We start from the raw sequence: 17,775 nt of genomic DNA on the forward strand, positions 1-17,775 counted from the left end.
ATATTTCGTTGTGGTTTTGATTTGCATTTCCCTGATAATTAGTGGTGTTGAGCATCTTTTCATGTACCTATTGGCCACGTGTATGTTTCTTTTGGAAAAATATCTATTCAGATCTTCTGCCCATTTTTTAATCAGATTGTTTTTTTTTTCTATTGAGTTATATAGATATTACCCCCTTATCAGATACATGATTTGCAAATATTTTCTCCCATTTCAGAGGTTCCCTTTTCATTCTGTTGGTGGTTTCCTTTGCTGTGCAAGCTTTTTAGTTTGATATAGTCCACTTATTTATTTTTGGTTTTGTTGCCTGGGCTTTTGTTGTCAAATCCAAACAGTCGTCACCAAGGTCTATGTCAAGGAGCTTACCACCTATGTTTTCTTCATGGAGTTTTATGGTTTTAGGTCTTGAATCCATTTTGAGTTAATTTTTGTCCAGTTTTATTCTTTTGTATGTACCTGTCCAATTTTCCCAGCACCATTTATTGAAGGAACAATCCTTTCCCCATCGTGTGTGTTCTTGGCTCCTTTGTTGTAAATTAATTGACCATATATGCGTGGGTTTATTTCTGGACTCTCTATTCTGTTCCATTGATCTACGTGTCTGTTTTTATGCCAATACCACACTGTTTTGATGACTATAGCTTTATAATATAGTTTGAAATCAGAAAGTGTGATGCTTCCAGCTTTGTTCTTTCCCAAGATTGCTTTGGCTATTTGGGATCTATTGTGGTTTCATACAAATTTTAGGATTGTTTGTTCTATTTCTGTGAAAAATGCCATTGGAATTTTGATAGAGATTGCATTGAATCTGTAGATTGCTTTGGGTAGTGTGGACATTTTAACAATATTAATTCTTCCAATCCATGAGCTAAGAATATCTTTCATCAGTGTCTTATAGTTTTCAATGTACAAGTCTTTCACCACCTTGGTTAAATTTATGCCTAGGTATTTTATTCCTTTTGATGCAATTGTGAGTAGGATTGTTTTCTTAATTTCTCTTTCTGATAATTTTTTGTTAGTTTATAGAAAGGCAACAGATTTTTGCATATTGATTTTATATCCTGAAACTTTACTGATTCATTTATTCTATTAGTTTTTGGTGGAGTCTCTAGGGTTCTGTAATACAGTATTATGTCATCTGCAAATAGTGAGTTTTACTTCTTCCTTTCCGATTTGGATGCCTTTTATTTCTTTTTCTTGTCTCATTGCTCTGGCTAGGATTTCCAATACTATGTTGAATAAAAGTGGTGAGAGTGGATATCCTTGTCTTGTTCCTGATGTTAGAGAAAAAGCTTTCAGCTTTTTACGATTGAGTATGATGTTAGCTGTGGGCTTGTCATATACGGCCTTTATTATGTAGAGGTATGTTCCCCCGATACCTACTTTGTTGAGAGTTTTTATTATAAATGGATGTTAGATTCTGTCAAGTGCTTTTTGTGCATCTGTTGAAAGGATTGTATGATTTTTTTCATTTCGTTAATCTGGTGTATCACATTGATTTGCTGATGTTGAACCATTCTTGCATCCCTAGAATAAATCCCACTTGATCATGATGTGTGATCCTTTTAATGTATTGTTAAATTCAGTCTGCTAATGTTTTGTTGAGAATTTTCACATCTATATTTATCAGGGATTTTGGCTTGTAAGTTTCTTGTGGCATCCCTGTCTAGTTTTGGTATCAGGGTAATGCTAGTCTCGTAAAATGAGTTTGGAAGTGTTCCCTCTGCTTCTGTTTTTTGGAAGAGTTTGAGAAGGATTGGTATTGATTCTTCTTTGAATGTTTGGTAGAATTCGCTAGGGAAGCCTTCTGGTCTTGGACTTTTGTCTGTTGGGAGGTTTGTGATTACTGATTCAGTCTCCTTACCAGTAATCGGTCTGTTCAGATTTTCTATTTCTTCATGATTCAGTCTTGGTAGACTATATCTTTCTAGGCATTTATGTATTTCTTCTAAGTTGTCCAATTTGTTGGCATATAATTGTTCATAGTAATCTCTTATGGTCCTTTCTATTTTTGTGGTATCAGTTGTAACATCTCCTCCTTCATTTCTGATTTTATTTATTTGAGTCTTCTTTTTTTCTTGGTGAGTCTGTCTAAAGATTTGTCAATTTTATTGATCTTCTCAAAGAATCAGCTCTCAGTTTCATCTTCTCTATTGTCTTTTTTGTGTCTATTTCATTTATTTCCACTCTGATCTTTATTTCCTTCCTTCTACTAACTTTGGGCTTTATTTGTTCTTCTTTTTCTAGTTCCTTGAGGTGTAAAGTTAGGTTGTTTGAGGCCTTTCTTGTTACTTGAGGTTGGCATTTATTACTGTGAACTTCCCTCTTAGAACTGCTTTTGCTGCATCTCCTAAGTTTTGGTATATCGTATTTCCATTTTCATTTGTCTCAAGGTATTTTTTGATTTCTCTGTTGATTTCTTCTTTGACCCATTGGTTGTTCAGTAGCATGTTGTTTAATCACCACATATTTATGAATTTTCTAGTTTTCTGCTTGTAATTAATTTCCAGTTTTATACCATGGTGGTAGGAAAAAATGCTTGATATGATTTCGGTCTTCTTAAATTTTTTTTGTGTGTGTGAGGAGGACCAGCCCTGAGCTAACATCCAATGCCAATCCTCCTCTTTTTTGCTGAGGAAGACTGGCCCTGGGCTAACATCCGTGCCTGTCTTCCTCTACTTTATATGGGATGCCGCCACAGCATGGCTTAACAAGCAGTGCGTTGGTGTGTGCCCGGGATCCAAACCAGCGAACCCCGGGCCACCGCAGCGGAGCATGCGCACTTAACCGCTTGTGCCACCAGGCCGGCCCCAGTCTTCTTAAATTTATTAAGACTTGTTTTATGGCCTAAAATCTGATCTATCCTGGAGAATGTTCCATGTACACTTGAGAAGAATGTGTTTTCTCTTGCTTTTGGATGGAATGTTCTGTATATATCTGTTAAGTCCATCTGGCTAATGTGTCATTTAAGGCCAATGTTTCCTTATTGATTTTCTGTCTGGATGATCTATCTGTTGATGAAAGTAGAGTATTAAAGTCCCTTCCTGTTATTGTATTGCTGTCTGTTTCTCCCTTTAGGTCTATTAATATTCGCTTTATATGTTTAGGTGTTCCTGTGTTGGGTGCATAAATATTTACAAATGTTATATCCTTTTATTGGATTGACTCCTTTATGATTATGTAATGCCCTTCTTTGTCTTTTATTACAGTCTTGTCTTAAAGTCTATTTTGTCTGATATAAGTATAGCTACCCCAGCTTACTTTTGGTTTCCATTTGCATGGAATATCTTTTTCCATTCTTCATTTTCAGTCTGTGTGTCCTTATATCTGAAGTGAGTTTTTGTAGGCAACAGATAAATGGGTCTTGTTTTTTTATTCATTCAGTCACTCTATGTCTTTTGATTGGAAAACATAGTCCATTTACATTTAAAGTAATTATTGGTAGGTGTGTCCTTATTGCCATTTTGTTAATTGTTTCTGGCTGTTTTGTAATTCTTCTGTTCCTTTCTTCTTTGCTCTCTTCCTTTGTGGTTTGATGACTTTCTGTAGTGGTATGCTTAAGTTCCTTTCTCTTTCTCTTTTGTGTATCTACCATAGGTTTTTGCTTTGTGGTTACCATGGGGCTTACATATAACAGGTTATATGTTTAATAGTCTATTTTCAGTTGATGACAGCTTAAGTTTAAATGTATTTTAAATCTATACATTTTTACTCTCCCCCCAACGTTTTATATTTTTGATGTCATAATTTACATCCTTTTATCTGTGTGTCTCTTAACTATTATAGTTATTTTTACTACTTTTGTCTTTTAACCTCCATACTAGCCTTATAAGTGGTTAAGCTACCACTTTCACTATATATTTGCCTTTTCCAGTGAGATTTATACTTTCATGTTTTCTTGTTACTAATTAGCACCCTTTCTTTTCCGCTTAAAGAAGTCCCTTAATATTTCTTATAAGGCCAGTCTAGTTGTGTTGAACTCCTTTTAGCTTTTGCTTGTCTGGAAAACTCCTTTTCTCTCCTTCAATTCTGAATGACAACATTACTGGTTAGAGTATTTTTTGGTTGGCAGTTTTTTTCTGTCAGTACTTTGAATACATTGTGTCACCCCTTCTGGCTTGCAAAGTTTCTGCTGAAAAATCTGCTGATAGTCTTATGGGGGTTCCGTTGTATGTAACAAGTTGTTTTCCTATTGCTGCTTTAAGATTCTCTCCTTGTCTTTAACTTTTGACATTTTAATTATAATGTGTCTTGGTGGGGGTTTCTTTGGGTTCGTTTTATTTGGAACTCTCTGAACTTCCTGGATCTGGATGTCTGTTTCCTTCCCCAGTTTAGGGCAGTTTTCAGCCCCCTTCTTTCTCTCTCCTGTATAATATGTGAATGTTGGTCTGCTTAATGCTATCCCATTAGTGCCTTAAGCTATCTTCACTCTTTTTCATTCTTTTTCCTTTTTGCTGCTCTGATTGGGTGAGTTTCACTGTCCTGTCTTGGAGTTCAGTGATCATTTTTTCTGCTTTATTTAGTCTGCCTTTTGGTATTTTTCAGTTCATTTATTGTATTTCAGCTCTGTGACTTTCATTTGGTACTTTTTTATATTTTCTCTCTCTTTGTTGAAGTTCTCACTTCGTGCATCCATTCTTCTCCCGAGCTTGGTGAACATCTTTATGACCATTATTTTGAACTGTTTATCAGGTAAATCACTTATCTCCATTTCATTAAGGTCTATTTTTGAAATTTTATCTTGTCCTTTTGTTTGGAATGTATTCCTTTGTTTCTTCATTTTCCTTGACACTCTATATTAGTTTCTATGCATTAGATGAAATAGCCACCTCTCCTAGTCTTGAAAGAGTGGCCTCATGTAGGAGATGAACCTCATTGTTCAACACTGCCCTAGCTCTTGCTTGTCTCTCAAACCTTTGTGATTGTCCAAGCAGCCTACTTTATTTTTAATAGCTCCCAGTACTTGAGGGTATGCTAAGTCCTGTCATTGTCCCAAAGAAGAGGATCTCAGTCAGCATCTAGATTCAGGCTGATTGGAAGCCAGACCCTCTGGCAGCAGCTTTTAAATAAAGCATGTAAGTGTATAGATTGCTGTGTAGCACACACATAAGCACTGCTGTCCACTAGAGCCTGATGATCTAGAGATGTCCCCTGTGCAGCAATCACAAAAATCACAGTACCAGATGAGTGTATAAGCTCCTTATACAGCTTGGACTGAGACAGGGGGGCAAGTTGGACTGAGACAGGGGGAGAGTGCAAAGATGGCGTCCAAGAGCTCTCTTCCCTGAGAGCACCTCCACAGGACCCTAGTCGTGTGCCAAACCTGAAGCCTGCCTTTCGGCCAAAGCTCCATAATAAGCAGATAGGCCTCTTTCCCAGCAAGAGTGGTTTGCTTCGGTCTGCTCTCTGTGCAATGCTTTTGCGGTGGCAGCGCCTGCCAAGAACTGTCTCTCTGATTATTATAGTCCCATGGGACCCAGGGACACAAGCCCTCTTGGCCACCAGAGCCAGATGATCAAGGGGCACCCCCTAGGTGGCAACTACAACAGCCAGGGCAACAGATGCATGTAAAAGCTCCCCTCTGGGATGCTTGTTAAAAATACAGATTCCCAGACCTTACCCAAGACCCACTGAATTTGAATACAAAGGTATAGTTTGGGAATTGGTATTTTTACCAAACATCCCAGCTGCTGTATGATTAGGCAAATTTGGCTAACACTAGATTAGTTATTTCTTAGAGACTTATGTCCACTGGCTTCTTCCAGCTACTATAAGAAATAAGAACTCAGACTTGCCATTGTTTTCTATCTTTGTTAGACTGTGAGGATACTGCTGGTGGTGTCAGTCATTCATTTGTTGACTTTTTCACTCATTCATTCAGTAAGCAAGCATTGTTTTAAGAAAAGGAGTACTGCTGATGGGGCTCCTCCTGGTTCATAAATGCCTTGTTTGCTCTATGATCTAACTAAATCCCAGTTTCAGTAAGGGCCGTATTCTGGGACGATAGATTTCGCTTTGTTCTTTTCCTCTTTCCTCTGTCCAGCTCCCTTCCAGGGTTCTGCACCTACCCTCCCCGCTGTGATCCAGCACAGCAGATACCTGTTATGGAACTTGTCTTCGTGCTTGTTTACTATACATAGCGGTAACCCCACCTCCTATCCGCCCTTTTCCTTCTGGGAATTCTTTTTTTGTTTTTTTATAATTTTATTTATTTATTTATTTTTCTCCCAAAGCCCCAGTAGATAGTTGTATGTCATAGCTGCACATCCTTCTAGTTGCTGTACGTGGGACACGGCCTCAGCATGGCTGGAGAAGTGGTGCATCGGTGCGCACCCGGGATCCGAACCCGGGCTGCCAGCAGCGTAGTGTGCGCACTTAACCGCTAAGCCACGGGGCCGGCCCCTCCTTCTGGGAATTCTGTGTCCATTCATACCCACATTTCTTTTCGTTCTGCTGCTTCTCTGGAGCAGTATTTTCTTTAAATCTCCTGCTTTCCTGGTTTGCTGCTCCCTGCATTATTCTTGAGCTCTCAACTCACTCTCATGAATGTTCCTCCATCATCTCTCTGCTGCTCACTGGTCCCCTACACAGTCCCCTTCTTCCCCATCACTCAGGACAGCTTCCCCTGGCTCCTTCCCCCGAGTCGGACTGCAGCTTGAGTTTGGTTTCTTTTTGCTCCAAGAGGTCACTCCTAGTGAACCAAAGTTGACACAAAATGACCACTTTTTACTATCCAGAATCTAGAAAAATCCTCCTAGTAGTGATCTAATGGTCCCCACCTTGGGGCCACTCTCAGACCATTTCGCCTACAATTCCCTGCCTGCCTTGAATGCTTCTCACTTCCCAGCACTTTTTTTTTTAATACCTTTGCAGCAATGAGTATAAACTCTTTGTGAAGGCTTGTCTGTATGTGTCACGTCAAAGTAGGCCGTGTCTTCTAGAAGCTTACATTATATGAGAGCAGCCTGAAAATCCCACACACGGTCATGTCCAGCTGAGGAAGCCTAGAGTTAAAGGCCGGGCCCTGAGGAAGGGAGAGAAGGAGGCGCCCCTCTGAGCACCTTCCCATCACCTCTTCTTGCTTTCCTGAAAGGCAGGCAGCAACGCAGTGATCCCATGTCCTAACTGAGCAGCCCTTGTAGGGCTGATCCCTCAGCCCCGGCCTGGTTCGCTGTGAACACCGCTGAAATGTGTTTGGGTGGTGGGGAGGGGCGACTTCGTTTTTCCCCATATGGAAATTTGGGGCCCAGAGATAAAAGGGCAGAAGGGGTGTGAGTGACACACAAAATTGTCTGTTCTACCTACTTACCCTTGGTGGGAGCAAGTTTAAATAGAATTGAGCATTTAATATCTGGCAGTATTTGTTGATTTCCATTTACTCATAATTTTGCTAATTTTAAGTACATTAATAACTAGCAGCTGCACTTCAGTGCAGTTCTTTATGTAACTTGAAAGGGAAAATGAGCAGTAAATATACTCTGGTTTATCAGGCTACCATAATTGACCAAACTTTTTAACTCCTTGTAAACAGGTATTTCTGGAGTCATTTACAGATTTTAACTAAGGGCTTCACCTTTAGCTCTGGGTTTGCATGAATTTTAGTGTCACAGTCACATTCTGAGGGCGGCCCCTCTCATGGAAGGGCACCCTTTGCCCTTATTTCTGCCCCAGCTTCTGCCCTAGTGAGAGCATTTACATTTCATGAGCTGTGTTGCCCTGGCCCCACCAGCCTGCCCTCTGTTCTCCGCCTACGTGAGCTTGAGCAGTAGCAGCGTGCCCTGAGATGGCACAGAGTGGCTCATTGCACGTGTTCCTCGCTGCCCCAGGCTGAGCAGAGATTAGCTGTTACAGTAGTTTAATGTTTGTATTGAAGAGTTGTCACCGTAGAAGGGGCTCGGGATGTTGGGGTGCTGTAAACCAGAACTGATCCCAGGAGTAGCTGATTGTGTCCTCGGGAAGGGGAACGATGCCCTCCCCAGTCCTCACATCACCTCCTGTGTCACTCCGTCTGGGTAACCCAGCACTCACACATGATCTGATGATCCTCACACTACCCTGGATACATCCAGCTGCAGAAACCAGCGGGACATCCCCACGACACAGGGCAGACGTGGGCCAGGGGTGCGTCTGTCCCTCACCAGTCCCAGGGACACAGGGAGTCCACAGGGAGGGTGGGTCAGATCCCAGGTTCCAGTGCAGATAAAAATAAGCCTATCACCCCCTCAAACAGGGATCAGCGAGCCTCCCCAGTCTGGCTCCAAAGCCCAGCCCTCTGTGGAAACAGGCCTCAGCCCCAGCCTGCATCCCTTGACTCGTGAGGAGAAGCGAGGTGCTCCGGGTCCCGCTGTAGACAGCCGGCTCCCACCAAAGCAGACACGTTGCCTCAGTGCAAAACTGACTTCCATGACTCGCCCTACTAGAGATGAGATAGTGGGGGGTTATAAAAAAAGAATGAAGACTGGAGGAAGCCAATCCTAGTTCAACTCCACTTTAGAAGGGCTGCAATGGCCTGTTGGACTAGAAACTGATCCCAGGTTAACGAGTGACTTACACATCTATTGTGGTGACAGGAAGTGGGTAAGGTCTTCTCACTGTGGAAGTGAGAAGTATCTCATCCCTTATCCCTTCCCGCAGGAGAGTTCTCTGCCTCGGACAGCTCCCTCACCGACATCCAGGAGACCCGCAGGCCCATGCCCGACCCGGGCCTGATGCCCCTTCCTGACTCTGCCGCCGACTTGGATTGGTCCAACTTGGTGGATGCTGCCAAGGCCTATGAGGGTGAGTCGAGGGAAGATCCAGGCAGGACGGCCCAGGACCCGGCGGGGCCACGCTGAGGTGTGGGCAGTGTGAGTACTCTGGGCAAGTCTCTGTGCAGAGACTTCTCTGCACACACTGACGGCACACACACTTCGCTGCCACAGCCGGAAACCAGTTGAGCTGATGACTACTGAGCACTCAGCGGGGGCACAGGTCCTCTGAGTTAATCAGGTGGAACCTAGTGTCTCCTCTACACAGGAATTCATTGCATGGATGCCTCGCCTGACCGAATATGGGAAGGGCAGAGAGTAGCAGAATCCCAGCTGTCACTTGACTGAAAAGAGCACGTATCCAGAGGGAGTCTTTCATCGCGTTGTAAAGACATCATTGCCAAGTGTGCAGCTGTGTCTGCTAGGATGCGTGTCCTGCTTGGCCCTGCCCAGTCCCGACAAATGTTGGGCGCTCGCTTTGGCCTCCTCATTCATCTCCCGTGTGGGGTGGCACGTTTTCTGTCTGCCTTGTTCCTGTGCCAACCAGCTGGCTGTGCGCTTGCTATAAGCCAGTGGTTCCTAAAGGCAGGCCCTCACCTGGTGCTGGCCTGCTCTGCTGAGACGTAAAAAACTAAAAGTAACACTGCTGTGTTGACGTGAGGTTGTCATACGTCTTTTTTCTTAATAGACTGACTTTATTCTAAGATTATCCTTCCAAATTTTCTGATGCTAAAATGTTCTTTGTAAAATGATGATGATAACAGATGATTGGTTTCTGTTTTCATCGCTCTACTTTGGAAGAATTGAAAGTTGCTATTCAGTCAAGCTCCAGTTTTTGGGGAAAATCAACGAGGCCACAGAATCCAGAAGTCAGGCAACCATGGAGCAGTCAGCGATGAATCCCCGTTTTAGCCGATGGCAACTCCCCAGTATTAACTTGATTTTTAAATTTCAATTTGTTGGTCACCCTCCTTCATATAAAATGGTAGAAGTTTTGTTTTTGTAATGGGAGATTTTTTTTTAAAGTTTGATTTTGTTTTCTTGGCTCAAGCTCTAAGTTGGTGTATTTCGAAGCACAGGTGGTGTGGACCTAGGATAAAGCCCGCAACGGGTGGCCAGTGTCTTGTGGAAAATGTACTTCAAGAAGTCTCAAGAAGCTTACTACTGGCTCTTTAATGCATTTTGTATCATTGCTGAGTGGAAAGCCTTGGTCTGGAAATTTGGCACAAGGCCTGTTTCCAGGGAAACAGTTAATTGAATGCTACTTTGATGAGCTGGGGAAAAGCAGGATTGGAAATTGATTCACAACAACTATTTTTAAAGAGAAATTACAATGCTACTACCCTCTTACAGCTAAAACAGTAGTAATTTTTTCCTGGAAGTGTTGGGAGGTAAGGTTTCTGGTGCCTTCCTGCACTTTGGTTAGATTGGACTGGCCGTGTAGGCCATTTGTTGACTTCTGATAGGTAGGGCCCAAGATGTGGTTCCAAAATACTGAATGGTTTCTTATTTCCTTTCCAGTCCAGAGAGCCTCGTTCTTTGCTGCTAGTGATGAAAACCATCGCCCTCTGAGTGCTGCATCGAACAGTGACCAGCTTGAGGACCAGGCCCTGGTCCAGATGAAGTCTTACGGCAGGTGGGTCACCCAGTGGCGAGGGCACCGCTCTGTACCACGTGTCACCTCCACTAGTGACAGCAGACGTGCAGAAGAGGAGATGGAGGCCATATGAAGCTTTTCTCCACAGGGCCAGCACTTCACATTCTAGTTAGAACACTTTGTAACCAAATACTGTAAACACAATTAAAGTGTTCTTGATGACTTAAAGTTGTAATTATGAATATTCATTTTTATTTAATACTGTAATACATTTATGTCCTCAGGGCTAATTAGGTAAGGCAAGAGAAGTCATTTGCACTAAATATCCCCAGATTCCTGTGCAATTAGTCCTTGGGTCTGGATTTTGAGTCTCGTCCCCCGCTGTCAGTTGGTCATGCTCGTGAATGTGCCTGTGTCTTAACAGCTCCCAACACGCTGCTTCAATCTACTGTGTTCGAAAGCTGGGTCACCATGCCAGTTAAGATTGTATGTAAAATAAAAAGTAAGCGATAACTGAGGCCAGAGGGTTTTCTTATGAGTTAAGAGCATGGACTTGAACTTCTGTTTAACTGTGCAGAAGCTGACTTTTCTATTTTCCCCTCAGTTTCAAACGCTGAAGTTGTTGGATAAATGGGTGATATTCCTATATATTAATGCTTCACGGCAGGCAGCCATGGAACATGTAGTAAGCACTCTTCAATGCAGAATAATTTCATCAATTTGAAATCTTTTCTCTTAAAACCTTTTGAGGATGATTAAGAATCCAGGTATCTATAAAACTTGGTCAGAAACAGACAATGACAGGAAAAGTGAGGTTGGTATGGATTGCACACATCCTGTGGGACTTGTGCGTGAAGACTTCTCTAAGCAGGTCTGCAAGGAAACGCTCTTAGCAGAGCACGTATAGGAGTAATGGGTCATTAGTTATGAGACTAAAGGACAGTGGCTTCATTTACTCTTATCATTAGGACAGCTGGGGCAGGAGAGTGGCAGTTAGTTTGGCTGTTGAGAACTTGAAAAGAAAAATCGCAGAGTCCAGGAGAGAGATCCAAATGTACCTTTTTAGGATGAGGCTTCCAACAAAGAGAAGTCTGAGTGAGCAAAATCCATTTTCTTGAGAAAGGATTATTGAACAGTTCTTACAGTTTTGCAGACTCATGAGATGAGGGTGGTGGTTGGCTCTTTTCTGTGTTCAGTGTGGATGAACAAATGCAAATGGAATTAAATATATTTTAAAAAATGATCAGTGCACATACAGATACAGAATCCATTTTGAAAACCTTCAGAAGTCCAGATAGGCTACTGAGAGCTGCTTCAGTCCTGACAGCTTGCCGTGGCCAGGTCAGCCCTGCCAGGAGCTGGGACAGTGGACTCGGCAGGTGAAGGCCGCCCCCAGCCTCAGTGCTTCTGTTCAGCACCCTGCTCTATGACATCTTTGGCCTTCAACCCACCCAAATCTGACCAGCTGGTTGTACCACATTGTGCGGTTGTAGATGACAGCTGACCACTTCCCTTTTAAAATCCATTCGTTGTCAGCTTTTAATTGGTTGTCCTGTCTTAGAAATTTGGAAGTCATTATTATTTCCTTTATGTACAGCCTTGTGACATTCCGTGCCACTGTGGGTTTTGCCTTTGGGGCTTGTTTTAGATCTAGAATTAGCAGAAGACATCAACACAGCTCATCGTAGGTCAGGAATTCTAACTTGAACTTTGACTTTTAAAGTAAAGAATACCTTTTATTCCATGATTCTAAAAATTCTGAGTCATTCCATCTTCCCCTTTGACCTCTGGAAAGAGGCCACTACATGTGATCCCAGTGGTAGGCTTTCAATTCTCGGTTGTGTGACTGAGGTTGTGTGCCCGGCTGGAACTCACTCAGGAACTTTCCGCAGCTTAAATTCAGGTGGAGGAGAGTGGGGGAAGAGTGGCTGACAAGGGTCTTCAGCCCTTGCCCGGCCGGGTCATCTGTCCAGCTAGTTGGATGGCCTCCTCGTCTTCCAGCTCCCCCTTCCTTTGGTACTCCACTAGCGTGGCATTATTAGCGCTTAAATGGGAGGAAAATAAATAAGAAAATTGTGGGCGTTATAGTTTGCTGATCATAATAGCAAAGAACTTAAGATATTAAGGTTGGACTGACAAGCTTTTGAAACATGTAGTCGTATCTTAAAAATATTTAAAGATATTTAGACTAGTTTTTAAGACATGAGCATAAGAACTTAGCTGCAGCTGGATGAGTGGCCACAGACTTTATTTTCTGGGGAACCAGAGAGCTGCCCTGTCCTGGCTGCCCCAAGGCAGAACCTCCGTCAACCCCACCCCTCCCCGTGTGCACACGCAGAGGAGTAGCTCTCTTCTCGAAGCCACTGAAGAGATAGGAATCACTTCACTGTTTGACAGTTGTGTCTGCCAGAAAGTACCTCTTGTGCTGCCAAAGAGACCATTTTCACTTACTGTCCTATATTCTTTTGTCACAAAGATAGAGCATCTTTAACAGAGGAAGCTGTTGACTGGCTGTAGTTCATGCTTGTATTACCTTTTGTTAAGATTACCATTTTCTTTTTTAAAGTGAATATGCACATGGGGTCGCCATACTGAGTAATTTGACATTGAAAACCATTTTATAAGTAGCCGCTTCATTAAAAAACTACCAGACAAACCCAGCCATGGACGCTCCGGCCAACGTGGTATTTTGTTTCTTGTTCCCAGCAGTAAAGACTCCTCGCCCACTCTGGCTTCTAAAGTGGACCAACTGGAAGGTATGCTGAAGATGCTTCGGGAGGATTTGAAGAAGGTAAACAGCTATTCTCAAAGCACATTGCCCGGTCTGTGCACACTGCCCCTGAACTGTGAGAGCCCTTTTTATGTTGTGTTAGTGGGATAAGAGGCGGGTGTTTTCCCTGTTTCCTTGGTACACGCACGTGTTTAGGGGGCTGCTCAGTTCCCCCTACACACAGTCAAGAAAACCTTCTTTGTCACATGGGCAGAAAAGTTGCTCGCTTTTTTGTGAAAGCCCTTGACCCTCAGCCAGCCCTCTTCTGGCCTCCCCTCCCCTAGTATAATGTGTCAGTAGCCCGGACCCACATGTTGTCCTTGTTATTCAGGTTTTCACACCAAGAATTGAATGATGTTTTGTTTCTTGAGTGGCTGCGAATGTGTTAAGACAGCAGCCACCAAAACAATAGTCTAAAATTTAAGCCAGTCCTGATTATTAAAATATGCAGTAATGTATTTACATTCCAAAATAAATCTGTAGCGAGTGTCCCTGGAAATCTGTTCCTGGGGTAGAGTATCTTAACGCCCAGTACCAGGCCCTGTGGACAGCTGTTGAGTGGAATGGAGATGGAAATGGACAAACAGATCCATAGCTCCTCCTCTAGCAGCTGGGTGAGGTGGGCCCCCCCCCCCTCAGTTCTTTTCTACTCTCCTCTACCTCCCAGGAAAAGGAAGACAAAGCCCACCTTCAGGCGGAAGTTCAGCACTTGCGAGAGGACAACCTGAGGCTGCAGGAGGAGTCCCAGAATGCCTCCGACAAGCTGAAGAAGTTCACGGAATGGGTCTTCAATACCATAGACATGAGCTAGGGCAGGCGGAGGTGGAGAGGAGAGGGGCCCGCGGGGAAGGCTCTCTCTGTGAGGCTTGCAAGCCCCTTGGTTATGCCATTGAAAGCATCCTCAGAGCGCCCTCCCCAGCTCCCTACGTCGCCCCCTTTCCGGGAGTGCACAACACAACAATTGCAGATCAACAATCATTATCTGCCTTTTGTAGAAAAGAAAAACAAAAAAGTAAATAAAAATTTTAAAAAGTAAAATAAAAGTTTAACTGCTAAAATGTGAATGTCTTTATTTTTTTGCACAATATCTTTATCTGTTATGTATTTAAAAAGAAACTGGGCCTAGGACCAGGGTCCTCCCTGGCCCGTCTGCCTCTATTTCCATCAGCTCTTTTCTTATCTATTTCAGGTAACCCAAGCTTTCCCTAGTCATCCTGACAAACATCATTGTTCCTAGGAAAATAAAGTTTTTAAAAATTGTTTATTTAGGGAGTGGGGAGGGGGATTTCCTCACCTTTGTTCCTAAAATGCCTGGGGAGAGAGGGGCTCTTACAGAATGCCTGCCTCCCTGGAATGACTTGTGCATGAGCTAGTGCTGTTTGTACCCATCTTGCAGAGACAGCAGGATCGGGGTCGTTTAACAATAGCAAATCAGTGAACCAGAGAGAGGCAGAGACAGTGCCTCTGGGCCACGCCCCTTTTTAATCCTGCATTGTGACATCACTTCTTCCTTTCCCCAGGGAGAGGTTCCCAGGTGCTGTGTGCTCCTCAGAGCTGGAGTCCTTTTTGTTTGGTTGCCGTGAGTCCCACTAAATTGAAATCAGCCTCTCTACCGCTTCCTGGCTCCAAACACTAATTTGTTACAGAATTCCTCTGAGCTAGAATGTTATTATTTGTATGCATTTTGGCCAAAAGTATAGTTTTTGAGGTTTTTTTTTTTTTTTTATGAGGAAGATTAGCCCTGAGCTAACATCTGTTACCAATCCTCCTCTTTTTCCTAAGGAAGATTGGCCCTGGGCTAACATCCGTGCCCATCTTCCTCTGCTTTATATGGGACGCCGTCACAGCATGGCTTGACAAGCAGTGCGTCTGTCCGTGCCCGGGATCCGACCCTACGAACCCCTGGCCGCCACAGCGGAGCACGGTGAACTTAACTGCTACACCACTGGGCCTGTCCCTTTGAGAATTTTAAAGATGAAAATGTAGCAAAATTGTGTTTTTAGCTCACTCAAAATTACTATATGAATGGATCAAGAAATCCTCTCCAAAGCAAGACTTCACCAGTATTGGTAACTAGGAAAAGTGAATGTTAAATTGTGAATTTTCTTACTTGCTTGTGAGGAGCAATGATTGTGATAATAGAATGGGCTTTGAAACCTGCATGTCCCAGTGTGCAATTCCAGCACGGCATTGTCTGCATCTTTTTGTGGCCATCTGGAGGATTCTGCTGCAGAAATGACTGATGTGCTATTTTCCTGTCTAGTGATGCAGCTGCCTTGGGCCCCTGGCCATCACTCCAAGGGCCTCAGTCCTCCCCAGCACAGAGACACTGGGCCCCTGGTGGCCTTGTTTCTTGCCTTCATGATTGCTTCCGTAGCGACTCTGGTCTAAGGGAAGATTCAGCAATCTGGTGTCATCTGCTCAGAAGTTCCTGCCCCAAGTAATCTCAGCTCATTCCTCTCTCCATCCCTGAAAGAAACGGGATGAATTTTCCTCTCTTCTCCCCCCAACCCCCACGCCCAGACTTTTATGCTACAGTTTCATTCATGACTGTGGTTTCGCCATGATTTTTTTTTTTTTCTGGTGACTTTTCTATCATGGGAATAGGAAGATTTCGGAGTGCTTTGTAAAGATCTAATTGTCTGTCTCTCTCTCTGACTTGTATGAAGGAGATTGTACATTGCCTGATATCTCTTTGTAAATGAGAAATATCGCTAACCTCCAAGCATTCTGAAGTCTTGCTTATCCTTCTGAGTTTAGTTTTCATTTTGTTTTACCTTTTGTCTGGGGACTTGGGGCAAGCTATTTATTAGAGTTTTGCAACAGAGTTCTTGTTTGAAGCCTTTAAAGACTACTTGTAAATTTCAAACAATAAAATTCATTTTAAACGCTCTTTTAAAATGCTTTGGTATTATTGCCTGAGGTTTTCTTATTTGAAAGACCACCCAACAACTCACTGACCTCCTTGCCTCTTAATCTTTTCTTCAGGCTCTGTTAACGCTAAAGATGATTCTTGAACGTTTCTGTCCCTTTTAGAATTTTAATAAGCTTTTTTACCCTTTGTCCACAGGTCCATAGAGAATTCCTAATTTGGCTTCTCGGCTTATGATTTAATATTTGCAGAGGACTTTATAATTAGTTCACTCTTCGTTATGCATGTGTGGATTTTCCATAACATTGTCATTCCCTGAGACCACCACATTTAAAAGGACCACCTCTCCTGCATCTCCCAAGTCTCAGTGTTAGATGTGTGCACAAGGAATACAAATGCCTGTTAATATTAGGCTGTGCAAAATATAATTAGAAAAATTACTGAAAAAAATCATAATGCATTCCAAAGCCAAATGGAGCCAAATTTTTTAAATCTACCACATCGCTGTTCCTCTCCAGTGGTGCAGCTAATTGAGAGCTGACAGAGTTTCTTCCTTTTATTTGGTTCAACGGTTCTACAAATCCTAGAATTACAAGACAGAGTAAGACTGGATGCCACAAGATACTCTGATTCGCAAGCTAAAAGGTCTGTTTGGACCATGATTCTTACCTGGTTTGGAGGCTTTATGCACTTTCTGAAAGTCTTGGACATGCATTGGGAGTCCCTAGGACAAGGTCCCTTTGGCCTGCAGGGGTGGAGGATCTGCATCCAGGAGCTGACTGGAAGGGCCCATTGGCTGTGTGCCATATCTGCTGCAGGAGATAAACAGTGTTGAGTTGGATTACTAACTAACTCTTTAGATGGGGATAAAAATGGTAGTCCAAGGACAAAGGAAATAGGCCCAGGAAGCTTAAGCCATTTGCCTCTAGTTAAATGTAGAATGATGACCTGAACAGATTCCCATCTCACTCTCTCTAGATATGTTCCTTTAATTATGGTGCTGCCTCCCCCGAATGAACAGAATTGCAATTAAAGTGCAAGATGACATGCTTTGGTCAGAAACTCACATAACCAGTAAAGATTGGGGCACTGTTAAACATGAACTGTGTTACATTAAAGAATGCTAGCACAGGAATGTTGGATGCCTTTTCCCTGTGTGGATTATGCCACTAAAGACCTGTCCATAAGGAATCATCATTCTCTGATAAAGACTTTTGACTTTGGCTGGGAGTCAAATCCCATCCATTACGTAGCAGCTGTGTCTGGGTAAATTACCTAATCTCTGTGAGCTTGGTTTCCCCATCTGCTAAAATAGTAACAGCCTCATATATTGTTTTAAGGATTAAATGGGATCGTATGTGCAAAACCAGTGACTGGGTTATTGTAGACAATAAACATGTCTTCCCTTGTCCTTCATCTCCAACGTGTTAAGGCTTTTATGTTGTTTTTGTAGGAGGGAGTCCTGACGCGTTAATAGCAGAATGGGATGGAAGAGCCAGAATGAGCTCGTCCACTCTGCTCGATGTCATTCAGGTGCTTGTAACCCTTTGCTATATGTTTGATTTATTTATTTATTTATTTTGTGAGGAAGATGAGCTGCTGAGCTAACATCCATGCTAATCCTCCTCTTTTTGCTGAGGAAGACCGGCTCTGAGCTAACATCCATTGCCAATCCTGCTCCTTTTTTTTCCCCTCCCCAAGGCCCCAGTAGATAGTCGTACGTCATAGTTGCACATCCTTCTAGTTGCTGTATGTGGGACGAGGCCTCAGCATGGCCGGGAAGCGGTGC

At 43.0% G+C, this 17,775-nt stretch overlaps 1 protein-coding gene across 13 annotated transcripts in view; it reads left to right on the forward strand.

The window, feature by feature from the left end:
- Positions 1 to 16,007, forward strand: part of SIPA1L1 (signal induced proliferation associated 1 like 1) — a 357,896-nt gene extending 341,889 nt beyond the window's left edge. For 10 of the 13 annotated variants that reach the window (XM_058567248.1, XM_058567261.1, XM_058567251.1 and 7 more), the window contains 4 exons: positions 8,635 to 8,778; positions 10,269 to 10,383; positions 13,051 to 13,135; positions 13,782 to 16,007. In XM_058567248.1, the coding sequence (XP_058423231.1) occupies positions 8,635 to 8,778; positions 10,269 to 10,383; positions 13,051 to 13,135; positions 13,782 to 13,925 (488 nt within the window). In that variant the 3' untranslated portion in view covers positions 13,926 to 16,007. The remainder of the gene's footprint in view (positions 1 to 8,634; positions 8,779 to 10,268; positions 10,384 to 13,050; positions 13,136 to 13,781) is intronic. The other 3 variants (XM_058567256.1, XM_058567258.1, XM_058567260.1) reach the window with 1 other exon arrangement.
- Positions 16,008 to 17,775: the final 1,768 nt, after the last annotated feature.

Source organism: Diceros bicornis, chromosome 24 (genome assembly GCF_020826845.1).
Source record: "Diceros bicornis minor isolate mBicDic1 chromosome 24, mDicBic1.mat.cur, whole genome shotgun sequence".
Lineage (NCBI taxonomy): Eukaryota > Metazoa > Chordata > Mammalia > Perissodactyla > Rhinocerotidae > Diceros > Diceros bicornis.